Raw genomic sequence first — 16,747 nt, forward strand, 5'->3', positions numbered from 1 at the left:
TAATCTGAAAAGGAACTAAATATTATTCTACCCAAAACACAGAATACTCTTAAGGAGTAATGTGTATCACTATATGGAGTAAATAAATGTAAAAAAATTAAGCACAAAAATAAAAATGCCACAACAATACCACGTTTTATAAACTACATTGAAAATAGTATAATTAAGTTCTACAAATCTATCTAGTATAAATAAAAACTAGTCATACCAGAGGTATTGTGTTCATTCTGCACTCCTGGTTGATGTTTGGAATTGTAAATTTTTGTACTTTCTTTCCCCCAATCTTCTCTCCTTGTATCTTAAATCGGCAGAATGTTTTGTGTTTTTCTTTTTTACTAATTGATTTATTTGTTAAAATGGGCAGACAATAGAAGTGTTTCGTCTTTCTGTCCCATTTTCATTTTGTTTTCATGTTTGAGTTTGTAAGTCATGGTTGTATTGTAAGATTTTTTTCTTTTATTGAATAAAAAGGAAAAAAAAAATAAGGATCGATCCTATTATGAAAAACAGATGAATTAAACTATTTGGTTTATCCCAACAAACTGTAATTCCACCATTGAAGAGCCAGTTTGTCCTTGTTTACTTGTACTTTTGTTGACTTGTATAAAATATGTGGTTAAGTTTATGTAAAAACCTCACATAATGGATACGTTTCAGATGTGGTGCTAAACTGTGTGGAACAAAGTAAACTTTTGTGTACCTGCCCAATCCCGGGTTGAACCCAAAGAACATCTCAACACACTGATCACAGCGTTGTCCTCCCACAGAGGAATCCGCACACACACACTGTCCAGTTTGGATGTCACAGTCACCACTTGAAGCTCCAGTTGGATGGCAGTCACACTCCAAACACAGACTGTGGTCTGGAGAGAGGTGAAATCCTGGACACACATGGCAAACAATAAATTTGCAGTTACATGCACTTTCTTTGTTTTTCATTTTTAATATTTTCTTTAACTATTTGGCTTTACTTTAAGATCAGAAAATTATTTTTTCCCCAAAAATTATTCATTGTTTATCTTCAGAATTGTTTTTATTTCTATAAAATGACAGGGCAGCGACACAGGTGGAGTCTCAAATATAGAAGTCTGTATTCATAAAGTATTGCTCGTCATTTATTGTTGTAAATTAAATTCAAGTCAATTAAACATAAAGGGGTTTACAAAGAAAATCAAATTCTAAAAAATATAAATTAAATATGTTTTAGCAATTTGCCAGTTTTATCTCAGCATGCGCAGACATACTGGCTGCTATAAGCTGACAGAGCAGTATTGGAACTCTAAGTGTCTTGCAATATTAAAATAAAATAACACAAGTGGAATTTACAGCCAAAATGTACGTAACATGTTTACTTTAAAATTGGGACAAGAAAATAAGAAGAAGGGTAATTTTACCCCTAAAGAAACAAGAAAATGTGACATTTAACATATTTTTTATTCAAAACCGGAAACAAAAAAAGGTTTAAAATGCAAAAACTGATCACTCCAACAAAGAATCATGCTTTTTGCTACACTTTTGTGAAGCAGAATATAATTGTCATCCACTTTAGCTGATTACCTGGTCGACAGTTCCTGCAGTCCTTTCCGTGGCGTGTTGGAACACAAACACACTGCCCTGTGGTGCTGTCACAGACTGAACCCGCCACTGTTCCTCGAGGGTCGCAAATACACGGAGCGCAGCCTTGAGATAAAACCTCTGTCAAGGTACAACAACACATCAGAAGACAAAAAAACTTAAAAAAAGATCTTAACTTCCTAAATAATGCTAGACAATTGCAGATGAGGTGATGCAGGTTGTACCGGAGTTCCACATTTTCTTACCCTCCATGTCGGAACTCTTGTTGTAGTAGTTGGATGCACACTTGTTGCACTGCACTCCCTCTACCCCCTCCTTGCATGGACATTGTCCAGTCATCGTATCACAAACGCCCTCTGCCACAGTTCCACTGCTGTCACAAACACATGGAAGGCAACCCAGGGAATTCCGCTGCTCCAGGGTGTGGTAACCATGGCGGCAAGAGTCGCAGTGATGGCCGGTTACATGTTCCTTTAAAAGAAAAATGTGTGTACAAAAGAGAAACAATAATGGAAAGAATAAAAGTCTAACTGTAGCAACACCATAGGGAAATGAGTTAACTGTGCCCTAAACTTGTACATCTATAGACTTCATTACAAAAACAACATTTCTAAACTTGATTTGCTGCTTTTGCAAACTTTAAAAAGTATTACAGGTATTTTTCTTAAAAAAAATGATACTTTCCTTTGAGTTGAGCAAATTGTTTAGCTGTGAAAATAGTTTTGAAATGGAAAAAACATTCAGCCTAAATGTAGTATTTTAAAGTGTTGTTTGACCACTCTAATGTTCCACTTTAAATGCAACAGACTTGTAATGTCTGTGTAAGTTTGAAAGGGCATTCTAATTTCAGAGGTCAAGAACTCCAAGCTTAATCTTTGGTCAAATATATACCAAAATGCCACAGTGCAGCGACCTAAATGCCAGTTTCTTTTAACAAATTTGGCAGATGACTACATGGGGGTCACAGGGTGTAATTTGTAATCAGGAGGTGGCTGTCGAGGTTTAAAGAAAAAACTCAAATTAAACGCAAAAATGTGAGATGTTATTTACTCTAAAATGCAGTTTATGGAAGCTGATGTCAAACAACATAACAGAAGGATTGGAGAAGGGATACATGCCTTACACACACACTGTCCCGTGTACGGATCACAGTCCGTTCCAGGTTCCGTCCCACTGCGTGAACAGTTGCAGGTCGAACAGGTTCCCTCCGTCCTTAAACCATACAAGCCACGCCCACAGGAGTCGCACCGGCGACCTCCGACCCCAGACTTGCACTCACACTGGCCCCTTTCAGGCTCGCAAAACAGACTAAGAGAACCAAGAGGGTCACAGCCGCACAGAATGCAGCCTTCCGGGTGGGAAAGGTTCCAAAAACCAAACTCACAGTGGTCACACGTAAGACCTGAAAAAAAGGTAGAAGTAGGAAATTACAAAAAATTAAAAAAGAAAAAAAAATGTTTGAATTTTGGAGTGGAAATTAGAAGAGCATCTATTACAGGAAACAAGAGCTAATTACTGTTTAATTGCTCATAGAGTTGTTTTCAGCCTGTCTGTGTGCATGCACAAGTGTGTGTTGAAGTTTAACTTGTTAATAAAGGGAGAGCAAGAGGAAGGAGAGTAAGTGAATATAACTGCCTTCATTAGACTCAAGCCCTCTAAAAATGATGGATCACTCACCTAAGGCCAAACACTTAATTTTACCTCACAAAAAATTAATCAATAAATAAATTAAACTCCAATATAACCAGAGAGAGGAAAAGGAGGAAAACAAGAGACAAAGATTGCTTATGAACATATTTATCATCATAGTTAAAAAAAATAACAATTTTGACATATCAGCAGAAACCGTGTCTGCTTGATGAAAATGTATAATTTAAAAACAATGTGTTAACATACTGTAGGGTGAAATAAGGAAACATTTAATTGGTCTGATTTAAATCATATTATTTCTTAATTGTGTTTCATTCAGATAACATCATACAGACAAATGTACGGCGTTGTATGTTTCAGTGGTACTACGCAGTCTAGCTAGTTAAACTATGTCATGAAGTGTGTGTGTGGCTTATTTGAATATGCCATACGTATTCCATGACAGGCAATCTATCCCTAAATGGTTGCCTGGGGGCCATGCAGCCACCACAGCCGTTTATGAGAGAGCACATGTTCAAATGTGGGTGGCTATGAGTGTGTGTGCACAGATTAATAGAAACATTCCAGTACAACCATGTTAGTGCAAGTGTGTGTGTCTATCTGTGTGTGCTGTAGACACTCTGTAATTCCCATGGCCCGCCCCTTTTAATGATTTTACAGTTAGGACCATATTTCTCCCCAAAGATTATTTTTCACAATGGTGTGGTGATGATATGTCCCTTAGCATACAGAAGTTAACCACTTGCACACTCTGTGGTCATGAATAAGTGTTAAAAATGAGGACCTTGGGGCTGAATTTGATATTTTTTTTTCAATTTTGTGCTTTTATAAAGCTACTAATGTTTTTTTCCCCACAATTTCCTAAAATTTGTTTTGAAAACTTTTGAGAAATTGAATTAAATAAGAATATGTCTTCTACAACAACACAAAGGGGAAACTAAAAGGTCAATAAAAAGGGATCAAATTGAGAAGTTCAGAGAATAGATGATTGTAGTAAAATATAATAAATCAGAAAAAAAAATACATTTAGTGTTATATGGTGTCCATGTGGCTTGTGTGTGCAAATGTGTGTGTGCTTCCAGGACATGGCTAGGCTTTTCATCAGGAGCCAGCTGGTTAACAGGCTCATGCATCACCATTTCAAACACTATTATGTACACACTGCACTCTGGCACCTTGTTATGAGTGTGTGCGCGTCTCTCCGTGTGTGTATCTGTGTCTGTGTGCGCACATTTCAATTCCATCCCTCTGAAGCATGCTTGCCATTGCTCGACTCAAAGTATCAGCTTGGCGGTAATAAATTGCCATAATCAAATCTCATTTCTGAAAAATACCTGTGGGAGCAACCAAACAAACAAGGATGGAAAAAACGAAAATGAGTCTTGTAAGAAGAAGTGTGCAAAAATACAAGGGGCTGCAGCAGTTTGTTTTAATCAACTTGGCATTGAATTAGAGAATTAAATAGCAGCTTAGTCCTCGACTGCATCGGGGCACGCACAAACACACACTTTTCTGTGTGCGCACAAAGACACTCCTACCAAAATAAAAGTGAATACACACTTGACTATTCATCTCTTTTACAAACACACATACACACACAAACGCAATGGGCTCAGTTGCATACACATGCACAACTTAGGCCCTTGATGGCGAAGCTTAGCAATAGGCATGATGCGTTGAGTTGAGGAGCGTTGGCCAGTTTTGCATTTCATATGAGCGTGGTCTTCAAAGACACACAGGGGAGAGAGTGAAACCATTTATCACAAAGAGAGGCACAACGGCTGGAAGCACCGCCGGCAGAAAAGCCTGTTTATTTTGGCTGCCACAAGACTTTGGTGTATGGGTGTGTGTGTTCATCAGTGTGTGCATGCTTGCTTTGTCTTTGTCAATGTAAAAAGAAGCAACACATTAGTGAAACTTGAGTAATAACTAAGGAGAAGTTAAGACAATCGAGTTAGATTAAGTTAATTTAACAGGAGCGTCTATGATTTCTAAGTTATTACCATTCATATCCTTGGAAAATATTGAATTTTATTCCACCAAGATGTTCCTAAGGAAATCAAGTGTTTTTCCAATAGGGCAATAACTAAGACAGTATAAAAGAAGCATCTTTGTTGACAAAAAAAACCCCAACATTCTCAGCCTTTTGGAACATTTGAACAAAATGTGACTTGTTAAAATGATCAGGGTTGTGACTATTTTAGAGATGCATTGTATGTGCTTAAATTCATACAATTTCAAAATAAAATATAGAAAAAGAAATATGTGAGGATTCTCTCCTTTTTTAAGTTAACTGGACTTTAGCTAAAATGTCCAATCTGGACAGATGGGACAGAGAGTTTGAAAGACGAGTCGAGGTATCTATCAACGTCAAAACCCAGAGGACTTCTCGTGAAGACCCACTTCCATTAAAATCACGTTTTTTGGTCTTTATAACATGTTCTTTGGGCATTTTCTCATAATGGGGGGACACACAAATAAAATTAAGCTAAAAATAGCATTTATCAGTAATTATTTTTTCAAATTGTTGTTAATCAGGAGCAGATGAAATAATGCGCTTGGAAAAGTTTGTAGGTGTGACGTCAAAGCTGAAAGCTCCCTGCTCCACTTCATTTTGATGCATCCGCTTGTAGACAAATAGTTTCATTTATGTCTTAATTTTCTTTGTCTAAACATGCATCTGACTCAAAACCGTACGGCTGGATAGCTCTAATGTTTATCACCATTTTTGTTGCACCACTAATGTTTGATTGGGGTTGTGAGGGGCTGTAAGCTAGTGGGAGATCAACTTTTAAAGCGCAGTTGCCTTGAAGAACAAAATCATGTGATAGAACATAAACCTGAACCTATCAAAGAACTCACCTGTGACATGAGGTTTACACTGGCACTGTCCTGTGTTTTGATCACAGCTTGGAACTTCTCCTGACGTGGTGCTAACTGTGCCCAGGTCACTACAGTTGCAGGAAATGCAGCCTTTCGGATCAGAGGAATGCAGACCGTACCAACCAGGCAAACATTCCGTACACTGACGGCCTGTTACTGCGACCTTACACCGGCACTGTCCTCCTATCTGTGGGTGAAAGTCACAGGAAGAGATGAAAACACGCAGTGAGAAGTTCAATCAAAAACTCTTCTGTGGTGTGTCCAGTGTGTAAATTTGTACCTGGGCACACTCTGAGCTACTGTTGATCGTTCCAGCAGTGTTGCAGTTACAGGGCCGGCACACGTCCGCTGAAGACGGATCCGAATCCTGCAGCCTAAAAAAGCCGCTCATGCACTCTTCGCAGTTCTTTCCTGATTGTAAGAGGAAGATGAACAAAAGAAAAACATTGTAACACATAAAAAGGCAGCAAATATGAGCACTTTAGTTCATAAATGGAAAGAGAATTTGCCCAAACATTTGATTAATCTGCATTAAAAAAAACCTACATGAACTTAGATGAATGTGTAAATAAAAGAAAGCCTGTTGAACAGAAAACTGTTTATTTTTCTTTTTGCCAAGTATTAATTCCAATATTGCAAAACACTTTCATTCCAATATAATTAGCATTTTTCTTCTGTTTGAGGCTGTTTTTGTGCATGAACTAGGTATGTAGGAAATGAAAAGGCAGAATCAGAAAACAGATGTCAGGCAGGAGTTTTTGATCTACTTAAAAAAAAAAGAGTAGATGCATAAAGGAATATGATTCAAAATAAAATTGTAAACATACTTGGTCATTTTGATCAGGAATCTCATACATGAACCCACTGATTTAGATGTGAAATATCCTCTGCTGCTATAAACCTCTTGTAAAACAGGTGAGCTAAACGTCATGAATGAAACAGCATTTCTAAAATATAATCACTGTTCTTTACATCTATACATTTCTATAATCTTGAATAATTGTATCTTTTGTCAGACTGCAGGATCACTTCTGTTCCTAGAGTTTGCAAAAGTAGGATAAAGGTAGGATATAACCTTGTGGAACCAATCCCTTACTTTATTTCAGGGGGAAACATCTTCGTTTCTATTGAGACTGTAATGAAAATTTGCATTTTTGATTAAGCTTAAAGTTAAAGTCGGCAAGGTAACCTCATTCTATTGTTTGGGTTAGCCTATAGGCCAAGACTGATGGGAGTAATTTCAGAATGCCATTTTTTTCTCACAATACACTTAATGTCCGTCAGATTTTTTGTTTTTGCTTTTCAAAAAAGTATGAAGAAGTATACTACAAAAAGAGCCGACACAAAAAAATATTTTATCTTTAATTATGGTGAAAGTAGCTCCATCAGACCAGTAAAGTATCAAATGAGTCGACTGATACAGAGATTTTCGATCAAACACACTTTCATTTTTGTTTTGTGTACAAATACTAAGTAATAACTCCTAAACGTGATATTACTGGAATGAAAAGAAAGACTCTCGTTATACCTGTAGTGTTATGCATGCAGCTGTCACAAACTCCTCCTCCTGCTCGATAGTGCTCGTCTGGTTGGTCGTCAGCTTCAGCATCATAATGGCAAGAGAGGGCGTGGCCATGGCACTCACAAGGTCTGCAGTTCATAGGCTGGAGCTGATCGCCAGGTCTGAAGGGTTTGTCATTGTAGAGGGGAGCACAACGCTCACACTGAAACAAATTAGGTAAAGTACATGTAAGTAAAGAATGATCAAAATCATCAAAAGAGCAGGTTCAATAAGTCATGCTAAATTATTGTGTGTGTTTTTTTTTAATTTTGACTAAGTAGTTGGATAGATACGAGAGATGAAGAGAGTTTACTAAAAGGTAGAGCTGGGTTTCAGCGAAACAATAATAATATTTGCTTAATATAAGTGGGATGAAATAAAAGATGAAGAGGATGGGCACCAGGACAGAGCCCTGGTGAACACCAAAAGTGATGGAGAGGGGGGCACAGACAGAGTTTGAGGTGAATATACTGAAAGCAATCTCAGAAATATGAGAGAGTCCACTATTGGACAATGTGGGGTGTGCAAATAGACTAAGGCAGTGAACTGAATCTTCTGTTGGAAGAGGATCAGTGATTTTAATAGTTTCTGTGCTGTGGTTGGGGCCAGAATTGGTCATAAAGGTTCCTATTTGTTAGGCATGAGTGAAATTAAAATGCAACAATATTTTGGAGAACAATGACAAGTTGGTGATGGGATGAATGTTTTTGGGAATCACTAAGATCAAGCTTTTTTACAAAATAGGAGATCCAGTTGCTGTTTTGAGGAGGATGGGAACAAGAGCAGTGGTGATGAGGGAGGAGTGAATGATGAATAAAATCAAAGGGAAGAGATGGGGGAGAAAGAATTTGACCAAAGACTGTAGGAAGGGGACTGAGCTGGGATGGAGAAAGGTTTAATTTATGAAGGAAGTTTGACAATCCGGACGAATCTGGAATCTGGAAACTGGAAAAAGCATATCACACCAGATGAGGTTCATAAAGAGAGACCTTTGAGAAGAAAGTTGTTTTTTTTGTTTTGTTTTTTAACTTCAAAAATGAATTTTATGTATCAGTAAAATAAAGGTGAAGATGGAGGGAGTTAGCTGGCTGGACTGTATCATTCACCACAAAATAGAGGATCTTGGTTTTGCTTTTGTTGGAACTATTGAGACCAAAGAAGTTACTGGTTTGTGTTATGGAGTCCTTGTCATGGCAGAGGTCATATTTACCTGACAATTAACTTTCATAAAAAGTCATTCACGGGGGAACTGACACTGTCACAAACATTTTTAAAAAAGAGGTCTTTGTTTAAAAAAATGTCTTGAATAACATATTTTTACAGTTTTCCTCTTCATTTGTTTTGTCTTTCTTTAAAATTCTTCCAAATAATTAAAGCATAACATAAGCATAAACCATAATAATTTTATATTTTTTTTCCACGCTCTCAATATAGTAGTTAAATCAAATAGGTTTTATATAAACTGCTAGTAAGACAGAGCTCCTCATAGAAAAATATATAATATATTTCACCTAAATAGGAATCATTGTATTAAACATTCAATTTGACTGAAAAGAACTGTAGAACTTCAAAGAGTGAAATTAGAAAATATCTGTTGATTAAACAAATTAATATACCCCCTCATGTATCAGCTGACATAAGAATTCTTAGAAAAGTGACTGTTTTTTTTTTTCCAATGGCATATTCAAAATGTCTGTCTTTACTAACAATAACCAAATTTACAATAAAATCGTCCCCCGACAGGAGAAAAACGTGCTTCACGAAACAAAGACTCACACAACGAGGAACAGAGGAATTCAGTGAAAGGGAAGAAGAAAAGGAAAGAGGGGAAAATCAGTGGTCCATGAAAGTATAAATGTAAAAAGAAAGAAGGATAATTCACTCAATGGAAGACACAGAGGTATTGGGCATCATATAATAGGAATCTGCTTCATGTAGGAGCATGACACATGCACAAAAAGGGAATTCCAAACACTAATGAAGAGTGACTTCAAACAGCTAACACTTTCACACAGTCCCACTTTCATGTCAAAATAAACATACCTATGTGTGTGTTGAGATGGGGAGAAGGTGGGGGTGAAGTGATATAAAAAAATGTAGTTTTCCTAGCAGAGAGCAGTCGAGGCAAGAGGCAGCAAGAACAAGCCCTTTGATTTTGTTCTGCAGTCAGTACAAATTATGGTGGACAAGGGGGGCATCAAATGGCAGGATTAAAAATGTATTAAAAAACACAGGAGTTCCTCCCATGCCTGACACATGCAGACCTGCACAGGGCCTATTATGCATGACACAGAGGAGGAGGATGGGGGTGGGAGGTGGGAAAGGAGGGGAGGGAGATAGTTTTGATGGAAACAAGGGGGAAGGGACTGTAATTTTGTATTCTTAAGAGACTTCAGGAGTGGAAGTGCAGAAAAAAAAAAAATCCAACAAACTGATAAAAAGATTAAGACAAAAGGGCCCGTAAGACGATACACGGTGAGAGTCAAAGGGAGGGGTTTTAGGGTGAACCAGGGGGGCACGGCGGGATAGATTAGGAACTGGAGTCATGACGAATTCAAGCACAATACTGAGATAAACTTCTTTACTCTGTCTCTGGTAGCTGTAGTGGTCAGAAACCTCACTTATAGGAAGGGTTAACAATAACACAAATCCTTTTAAAAAGAAAGTGAGTATTCACACATATAACCCCGTCTTGGTGAAGGGGTTGTAGATCTGGATGGTTCCTACATCGCATCATCACACTAGTGGCGTCTGCAAACGCGCAGGTTCACGATGAGACAGAGGAGGATGTGGTGGGTTTGTCCACTAAGCAGAAGCAGGGAATACAAAGGTGAAAGTAAAAAAAAAAAAAAAAAAAAAGGGGCAAGTAGTGCTGCAAAATATGAGATAAACGACATTTTTTACAGTAATTTCTTCTATTTTCTATCTAGTTTATCTTAGTTTTAGTTTATTAATTTATCAGGACAACATATAAATGCATTAAGCTTGAAAAGCAAAGATGCTTGCACCATTGTAGCTTAATAGCTAATTTCATCCAGTTGTCCACTCTCTCTGCCTCCCTTTATGTGTCTGTGTGAAGTTCTCCATTTCCTATAACTTCTTCGGTTAAGTTTTCATCATTTTTAGTGTTAAAAAGACATTTTTCTGGAGAGAGTTTCCTCTGCATCGAGTACTCTAATTGCTGAAATAAATCCAAATTAAATGATTTGATTTGCAGGTGACCTCCCCAGCAGGTCTCACATTCTTCAGCAATTTGGGCGATTCTGCTCCTATGGCCATGCAACCACTGCAATACAAGCAATTACAAACCGCTTGGAACTTAGGTTAATACCATTGACTGTATATAGAGAAGTTGACAGAGTGAGTGAGGTGTCACCCATAGAAGACAACTTACTGTTGTTTCCAACCAAATGAAGTCAATTCAGTCTACATTTTGTCCGCAATAGTTCACCACGTTGGAACAAGAGGTCTTAGTCTACATTTCTATGGCAACCATTCTCTCCAATCAGAAGTCAGCATGCTTTCACTTCCACTGAAAGGAAAATCTGTCAATCAATTTGATGCAAGGCCAACGACTTATTGAGGGATCTGATTGGTCACTTTATAACATGAATAATGTGCTACATCAAAAATGTCATAAAAAATATAGGATTAGCAAAAACATATTAAAAATATGTAGCAGATGAAGAATTTTTATTCTGACAAAGTATAAGCTGTATTTTTCAATCGAAGTTATGGGATTTCTGCTCTTTGTGGGTACTTTTGGAACACAAGGGGGGAGGGGGTCACTCATTCCAGTTCTCTTTATACAGTCAACGGTTAATGCGTGTGACCAACAGCAATGTTTTGCCTTGAACGCACTTAAAATACCATCCGTTTTCATCAGTTTTTGTGCTATTTTAAGCAGTTTTAGTGAACAACATCAACTTTTTCAAAACGTTATCCAGCTAAAAACGAAAAAAAAGTTCACCTATTTGTAGATTTGAGCGTGGACATTGACAAGAAAAACTTCAAAAGCTGCTTTTACCATTCACTTATCGAATCAGATTCAGAAGGAGCGATTCTCAAGAGAGAATTCACACAAACATGAATGATAAGGAAATCCCACAGGAATTCTGAAATGTTTGCATCTGTTCAAACATCAGTCCACATCTAATACAGTCCATGGATTTAGCCATGCCCCTTCTTCATCTCTCTTTTCAGTCATTTCTTCCTCTTCGCACTCTTCTTTCTTCTACTCTCTCCCAAATAAAAGAAAAAAAACAAATTACTCTGTACATCTCTCAGCATCCCACCTCTCCCCTTCCATGTCTCCACCGTCCCCCGATTGCTTGTTCTCACAGTCACGGTGAGTATGTGAGCAGGAAATATTACCAAACCAAATGAAGGAGAGAGGGGTTTTTTCTCCCCTCCTTTTTCTCTTTTCTTTTCATTCAACGTTGCGTTACGCTCCGTCTCTTCCTGCCTGCTAATTAGTCGAGGGACTGGTGTTTTAGAGTTAAAAGACAAGCGCGCACGTTCATTCTCTTCCGCATACAAAAGGTTTTGATGGCACTCCATCATTTACACTCTGCAACAGCGCAGAGGGGAAGAGCTCGCACGAAAGCAGTTGGGTTTGCCACTTTTCTCCTTCAGAATCTACTGGAATTACATTGATCGTATTAACAATTAAAAAATTAAAGTAAATCAAAGAACATAAATACTCTTTAAAGGGTTAAAGTAACTTAATCCATATTAGAACAAGTTTCATAAAATCTTAATTTTAATGTTTTAGGATTGTTTTATGAAAAATCAAATGAAAGCTAGGAAAGTGGGAGCAGGTCAGTCCATTAAATGAGAAAAGATAGATCAGATGTGTAGATTTTTTCCAAGCAGAAAAAAAGAACAGTGCTTCTGGAAAGCACAGAGGAACGGAGAACATCTTATTTTCCCTCCGACTTTTTCGACAAAACCTGCTGAGTGAGGAAACTACTCTAATGGATCTGTGGACATTCAGATGGCCTGTCATAAGCATTTGTGCGTGTGTGTGTGAGTGTAAATCTGGTGGGACAACTCATCTTATCCTAAATGCCATGACCAATTTCACGCTCTCACTGGAAAGGTCATGGCACTGTCTTGTGTATGTGTGAGGATGTTTGTGTGTACTCATCCATTTTGTGTGCATCTACAAAAAATTTAACCCGGTTAACCCCGGCGCAGGTGAAAATCTGCTGTTGGTGCAGACTTAAGGAGCAGAGATCCTGAGAAATGCCACTTAACGTCACTAGCTATCAAAATCTATCACACATGAAGATGCAAACACAAAATAAGAGCTTTGCTGCTTGCTATTGTTCAGTGTCCTAACCTTATTACACACCTAAATTCAAGAACGTTATATCCAACTCTTGCTCAGTCTGATCCGCATATTCAGTTCAGTCCTCTCCGTCCATCAAGATGCTTTTTTCCGTTTTTTTTGGTAGATAAAATCAAAGAAAAATAATTACATAATCTAAAAAAAAGCATGAAATATGATGTACAGTATAAGATATCTCTCAGAGTGGCTACAGAGAAACATATGGAAACCCACAGACGGAATGAGAAATCAAGTCTGACACAGAGTGCACATAAGAAGGAATCAAAAGACCGGGGCAGAAAGTGGGGGACTGTGTGTGTAGGTATGTTTGTGCATGCAAGTGTGTGTTTGAGAAAGTATAATTGTGTGCGTCTTCTGAGGCCCTTGTTGATCATTTTGACACATGTCTGAGCATTTCTGTCACTTTAATGTCACTGTGGAAATTCTACAGATTAGTACAACATCCGTCACGGTGCAAAGCCGATCCAAGTCAACAGAACGCATGCAATATTAAAGGCTAATATTCCCCACAGCCTTTTATGCTCCAATATTACACAGAGAGAAGAAAGGTCCTGAATATTCACTCAGAAAGATGACATAGACAGGTTTGGGAGGAAAAGTGCACACACACACACAAGATGAAGCCTGGGCAGACTAATGCTGCACACACTGGTGTTGTTCAGAGAAAGACAGCTCCAAAAGGATGGATCAACCTGGAGCTCAAAGTAAAATAAAGAAATGAAAGAAACACATAAACTAGGAAAGTACAGAAATAAAAAGACGGCTGGTAGTGAGAGGTACAGAAACAAGTGTGTGGGGAAAAAAGCTGAATAAAAACGGAGAAAAAAAAGGAAGCATTTAAGAGATGCATGCTGTGGGAATGTCATTGTTCTAGTCGATTTGAGACATTATTTAAACAGAGACTCAAGAGACACAGTGATCAACAAAGAGAGAACATAGAGTGGTACCAGAACCCAGACAGGAAAGACAAATGTTGGCCATACAAAGGGAAAATAGAAGGGTGACAAGGGAAAAGTGTTGAACATTTTTTTTTATTAAAAAGGCCAAAAGTGCGTGTTTGTTCATGTAAAAAGGGATTTTTTTGTGACAGCTTTGGGTCAGAGTTTAAGTTGAGGATAAACAGTTGTATGCTAAAATGTAAAAAGGATGTAGTAGTATTTTTTTCTGAAATAGAAAAAGTAGAATAGAGTAACTGCCCGTGTACAAATACAGACTGCTTCTACCTAACAATATACAGACACCTGTTCCTTAATGATGAATACAGAATGAAAATGGAGGCTGTAGACCTAAAACACTGATTACCAGCAAGAAAAAAATATATTCTACAACAACAAAGTGCTATTAAGTCTACTAGGACCGTACAATGATCTACAATCCCACCTTCAAATACAAGGAGTTGCAACCGTCATTGTTAAATCTGATTTGAAGAATCACACTGCCTGTGTAACAAGATAAAGGTCACATAATGGAGGTGTGAGTCCTGTAATGTGCATCAATGTGTTCACACATAGAGGATCTTTGTGGCACAAAAATCTATGAATTTCTCCTGGAATTTTTACACGTACTTTCATTAAAATGTATGTAAATTACTTTGCTGAAAACATTTGTTTTTGTTTATCTTATGAATTACACCTAAAACTGTTATTCTACATTGTAATAACAGTTTGTTGAACATTTTTAGACTTTCCATGGTAAAATTAATCACTTTTTTTCCAGATGGAATTTTCAGTTTATGTATGATTTCATGTCTAGTGTGTGAATACAACATGGAAAAATGACCAAAAAAAAGTTAGTGCCACATAGTTGAAGTTGTGCTGATTAGAACGATACCGGCTAAGCAAGCAAGTAGTCTTTTAAAGTGAAAATACAGAGGTAAATTTAAAAGAAGATGAAATAGAATGGATTTTATTATGTGAAAAGGGAAAAATTGTGTGAAAATATAAAAAAGAGCATTTTTTTATCTGCTTCAGTTTGACATTTAAAATGAGGAGAAACATGTTCAAGTGCTAAAATGAGAAAAAGATTATCTTTTCACTTTGCGTGTTGATCTGTCCTCCTAAATAAAAATGTTCAACTGTGATGCTGATCTCAGTTCTGTTTAAGTCATTTCAACTTGTTGAAATAGGCCTATATCAAGTCTTATTTTGCACAAGTGTTCTGGTGTGGGTTGGGCAACTTCTGGTTTTTAAAAACCACAACATTTTCTTTCAACCGCCTCTGGTTTTGTACAATACTCTTTTTCAAACACTTGCATAGGAAATTCTCTTTCCAAAAAAGAAAAAAAATTATCTGTATCACTTTTTTTTAAGTTTTCCACCAATTCAATTGTCCTGGTCTGATATTTTTTCCCTTCTTACCCGACACTTTAGCAGAAAGCAAGTCCAAACTAAAAACGTATACAAAAAAAAATTCAATCAGACGTCCTTGTGTTTTTGTGCATGTGTGTGAGGAGTGTGTTTGTGTAATTCATTAAACAAGTCCCCTTGTCATTAAGAGGGAAGCTGCTTAATTAAAACCATGAGGAGATTTTGCCCCAAGGGCCCTTTCTGAGCTTTGTGCATATGAGTGTGCATGTGAGTGTGTGAACGAGTATACGTGTGCGCATGTGTGTGTGTCAATAACATGTTTAACTACATTAAGGGATAAACATGTGCATCTAGTCAACATAGCACCTCACCTAGAATGAAATCACTGCTCTAGTAAACACGTTTGTTACTCACGTTATTTCCCACTGTGTGACTCTCTGGCAGACACAGACAGCGGTAAGGTGTGACACTGGTGTCACAGTGGTCAGCATGGCCGTGACATTCACACCTGTTCAGGTGAGAAACACAGAAATAGAGTGGATTAAACTAAGAAAAAGTGTCATAAAGTTTATTTAAAAATCTAAATATGATACCAGCAAAAACAGACGTAAAACAACACTTTCCATCACTCAGAGATTCCATCCAGAACTGCTTTATGCTCGATCCATGAAACAGCACTAGTTCCCATTCAACATTTATAAATGCCACCCTGAGAATTATCAGAGTAACATTAGAGGTAGCAGACAGGCCTTTCTGTCTCTCTCCCTCTCCAACACAGACGCACACGTACATGCGCGCACACACACATGTACTGCACAACAGCTCCTTAATTATTCATTCAGAAATTTCCTTGCTTTCTCTCTTTTCATTCCTTTACCTTTGTTCCCTTTGTGTCACTTTTCTAATGACAGATTGGTTAGACCAGTCAAAGTGATATTAAGCTGTTTCAACACTTCCACAAGCCCACATGTTCATGTGACTCACTCTACCTTTTACGCTTAAAAAGTTAGATTCACAAATAAAAATTTGAAAAAATATAAATCAGATAAAAACAATTGTAAGGCGTTTTCTTTTAGAGAACACAATATTGTCAAGACAATTATGTAAAACGTTATTTTTTCTTTAGTAATTCTCATTCATCTACATAAATTGTTTATTAGAGACCTAGTTGACAAAGTGCAGCTTAGGAATGAGGATTTCTTTTATGTTATTTTTATGTTTTTACATGCTCTATTGTCTGTGGGGTCATGAGATCCAGGCTACGTGTTAATGGAGGGGAACTGGGAGGCTGAAGGTCGGGTTTTTATTTGAATTTATGTCTGTTTTTTGCTTTTAATTGTAAAGCGCTTCGAGCAGCACAAATATGGGATGCGCTTTTTATTAATAAAGCTTGATTTGATCATCAAAAAATAAGCATTT

At 37.4% G+C, this 16,747-nt stretch overlaps 1 protein-coding gene across 1 annotated transcript in view; it reads right to left on the reverse strand.

Moving 5' to 3' along the window:
* The window catches only part of ush2a (Usher syndrome 2A (autosomal recessive, mild)), a 191,137-nt gene that overhangs the window by 148,163 nt on the left and 26,227 nt on the right, over positions 1-16,747 (reverse strand). Inside the window, exons 12-19 of the mRNA XM_024295925.2 lie at positions 15,743-15,836; positions 7,637-7,832; positions 6,389-6,519; positions 6,088-6,295; positions 2,694-2,977; positions 1,821-2,046; positions 1,558-1,695; positions 701-881 (exon numbers count right to left, since the gene is read on the reverse strand). Of these exons, the coding sequence (XP_024151693.1) occupies positions 701-881; positions 1,558-1,695; positions 1,821-2,046; positions 2,694-2,977; positions 6,088-6,295; positions 6,389-6,519; positions 7,637-7,832; positions 15,743-15,836 (1,458 nt within the window). The remainder of the gene's footprint in view (positions 1-700; positions 882-1,557; positions 1,696-1,820; positions 2,047-2,693; positions 2,978-6,087; positions 6,296-6,388; positions 6,520-7,636; positions 7,833-15,742; positions 15,837-16,747) is intronic.

This window comes from Oryzias melastigma, linkage group LG3 (genome assembly GCF_002922805.2).
Source record: "Oryzias melastigma strain HK-1 linkage group LG3, ASM292280v2, whole genome shotgun sequence".
Lineage (NCBI taxonomy): Eukaryota > Metazoa > Chordata > Actinopteri > Beloniformes > Adrianichthyidae > Oryzias > Oryzias melastigma.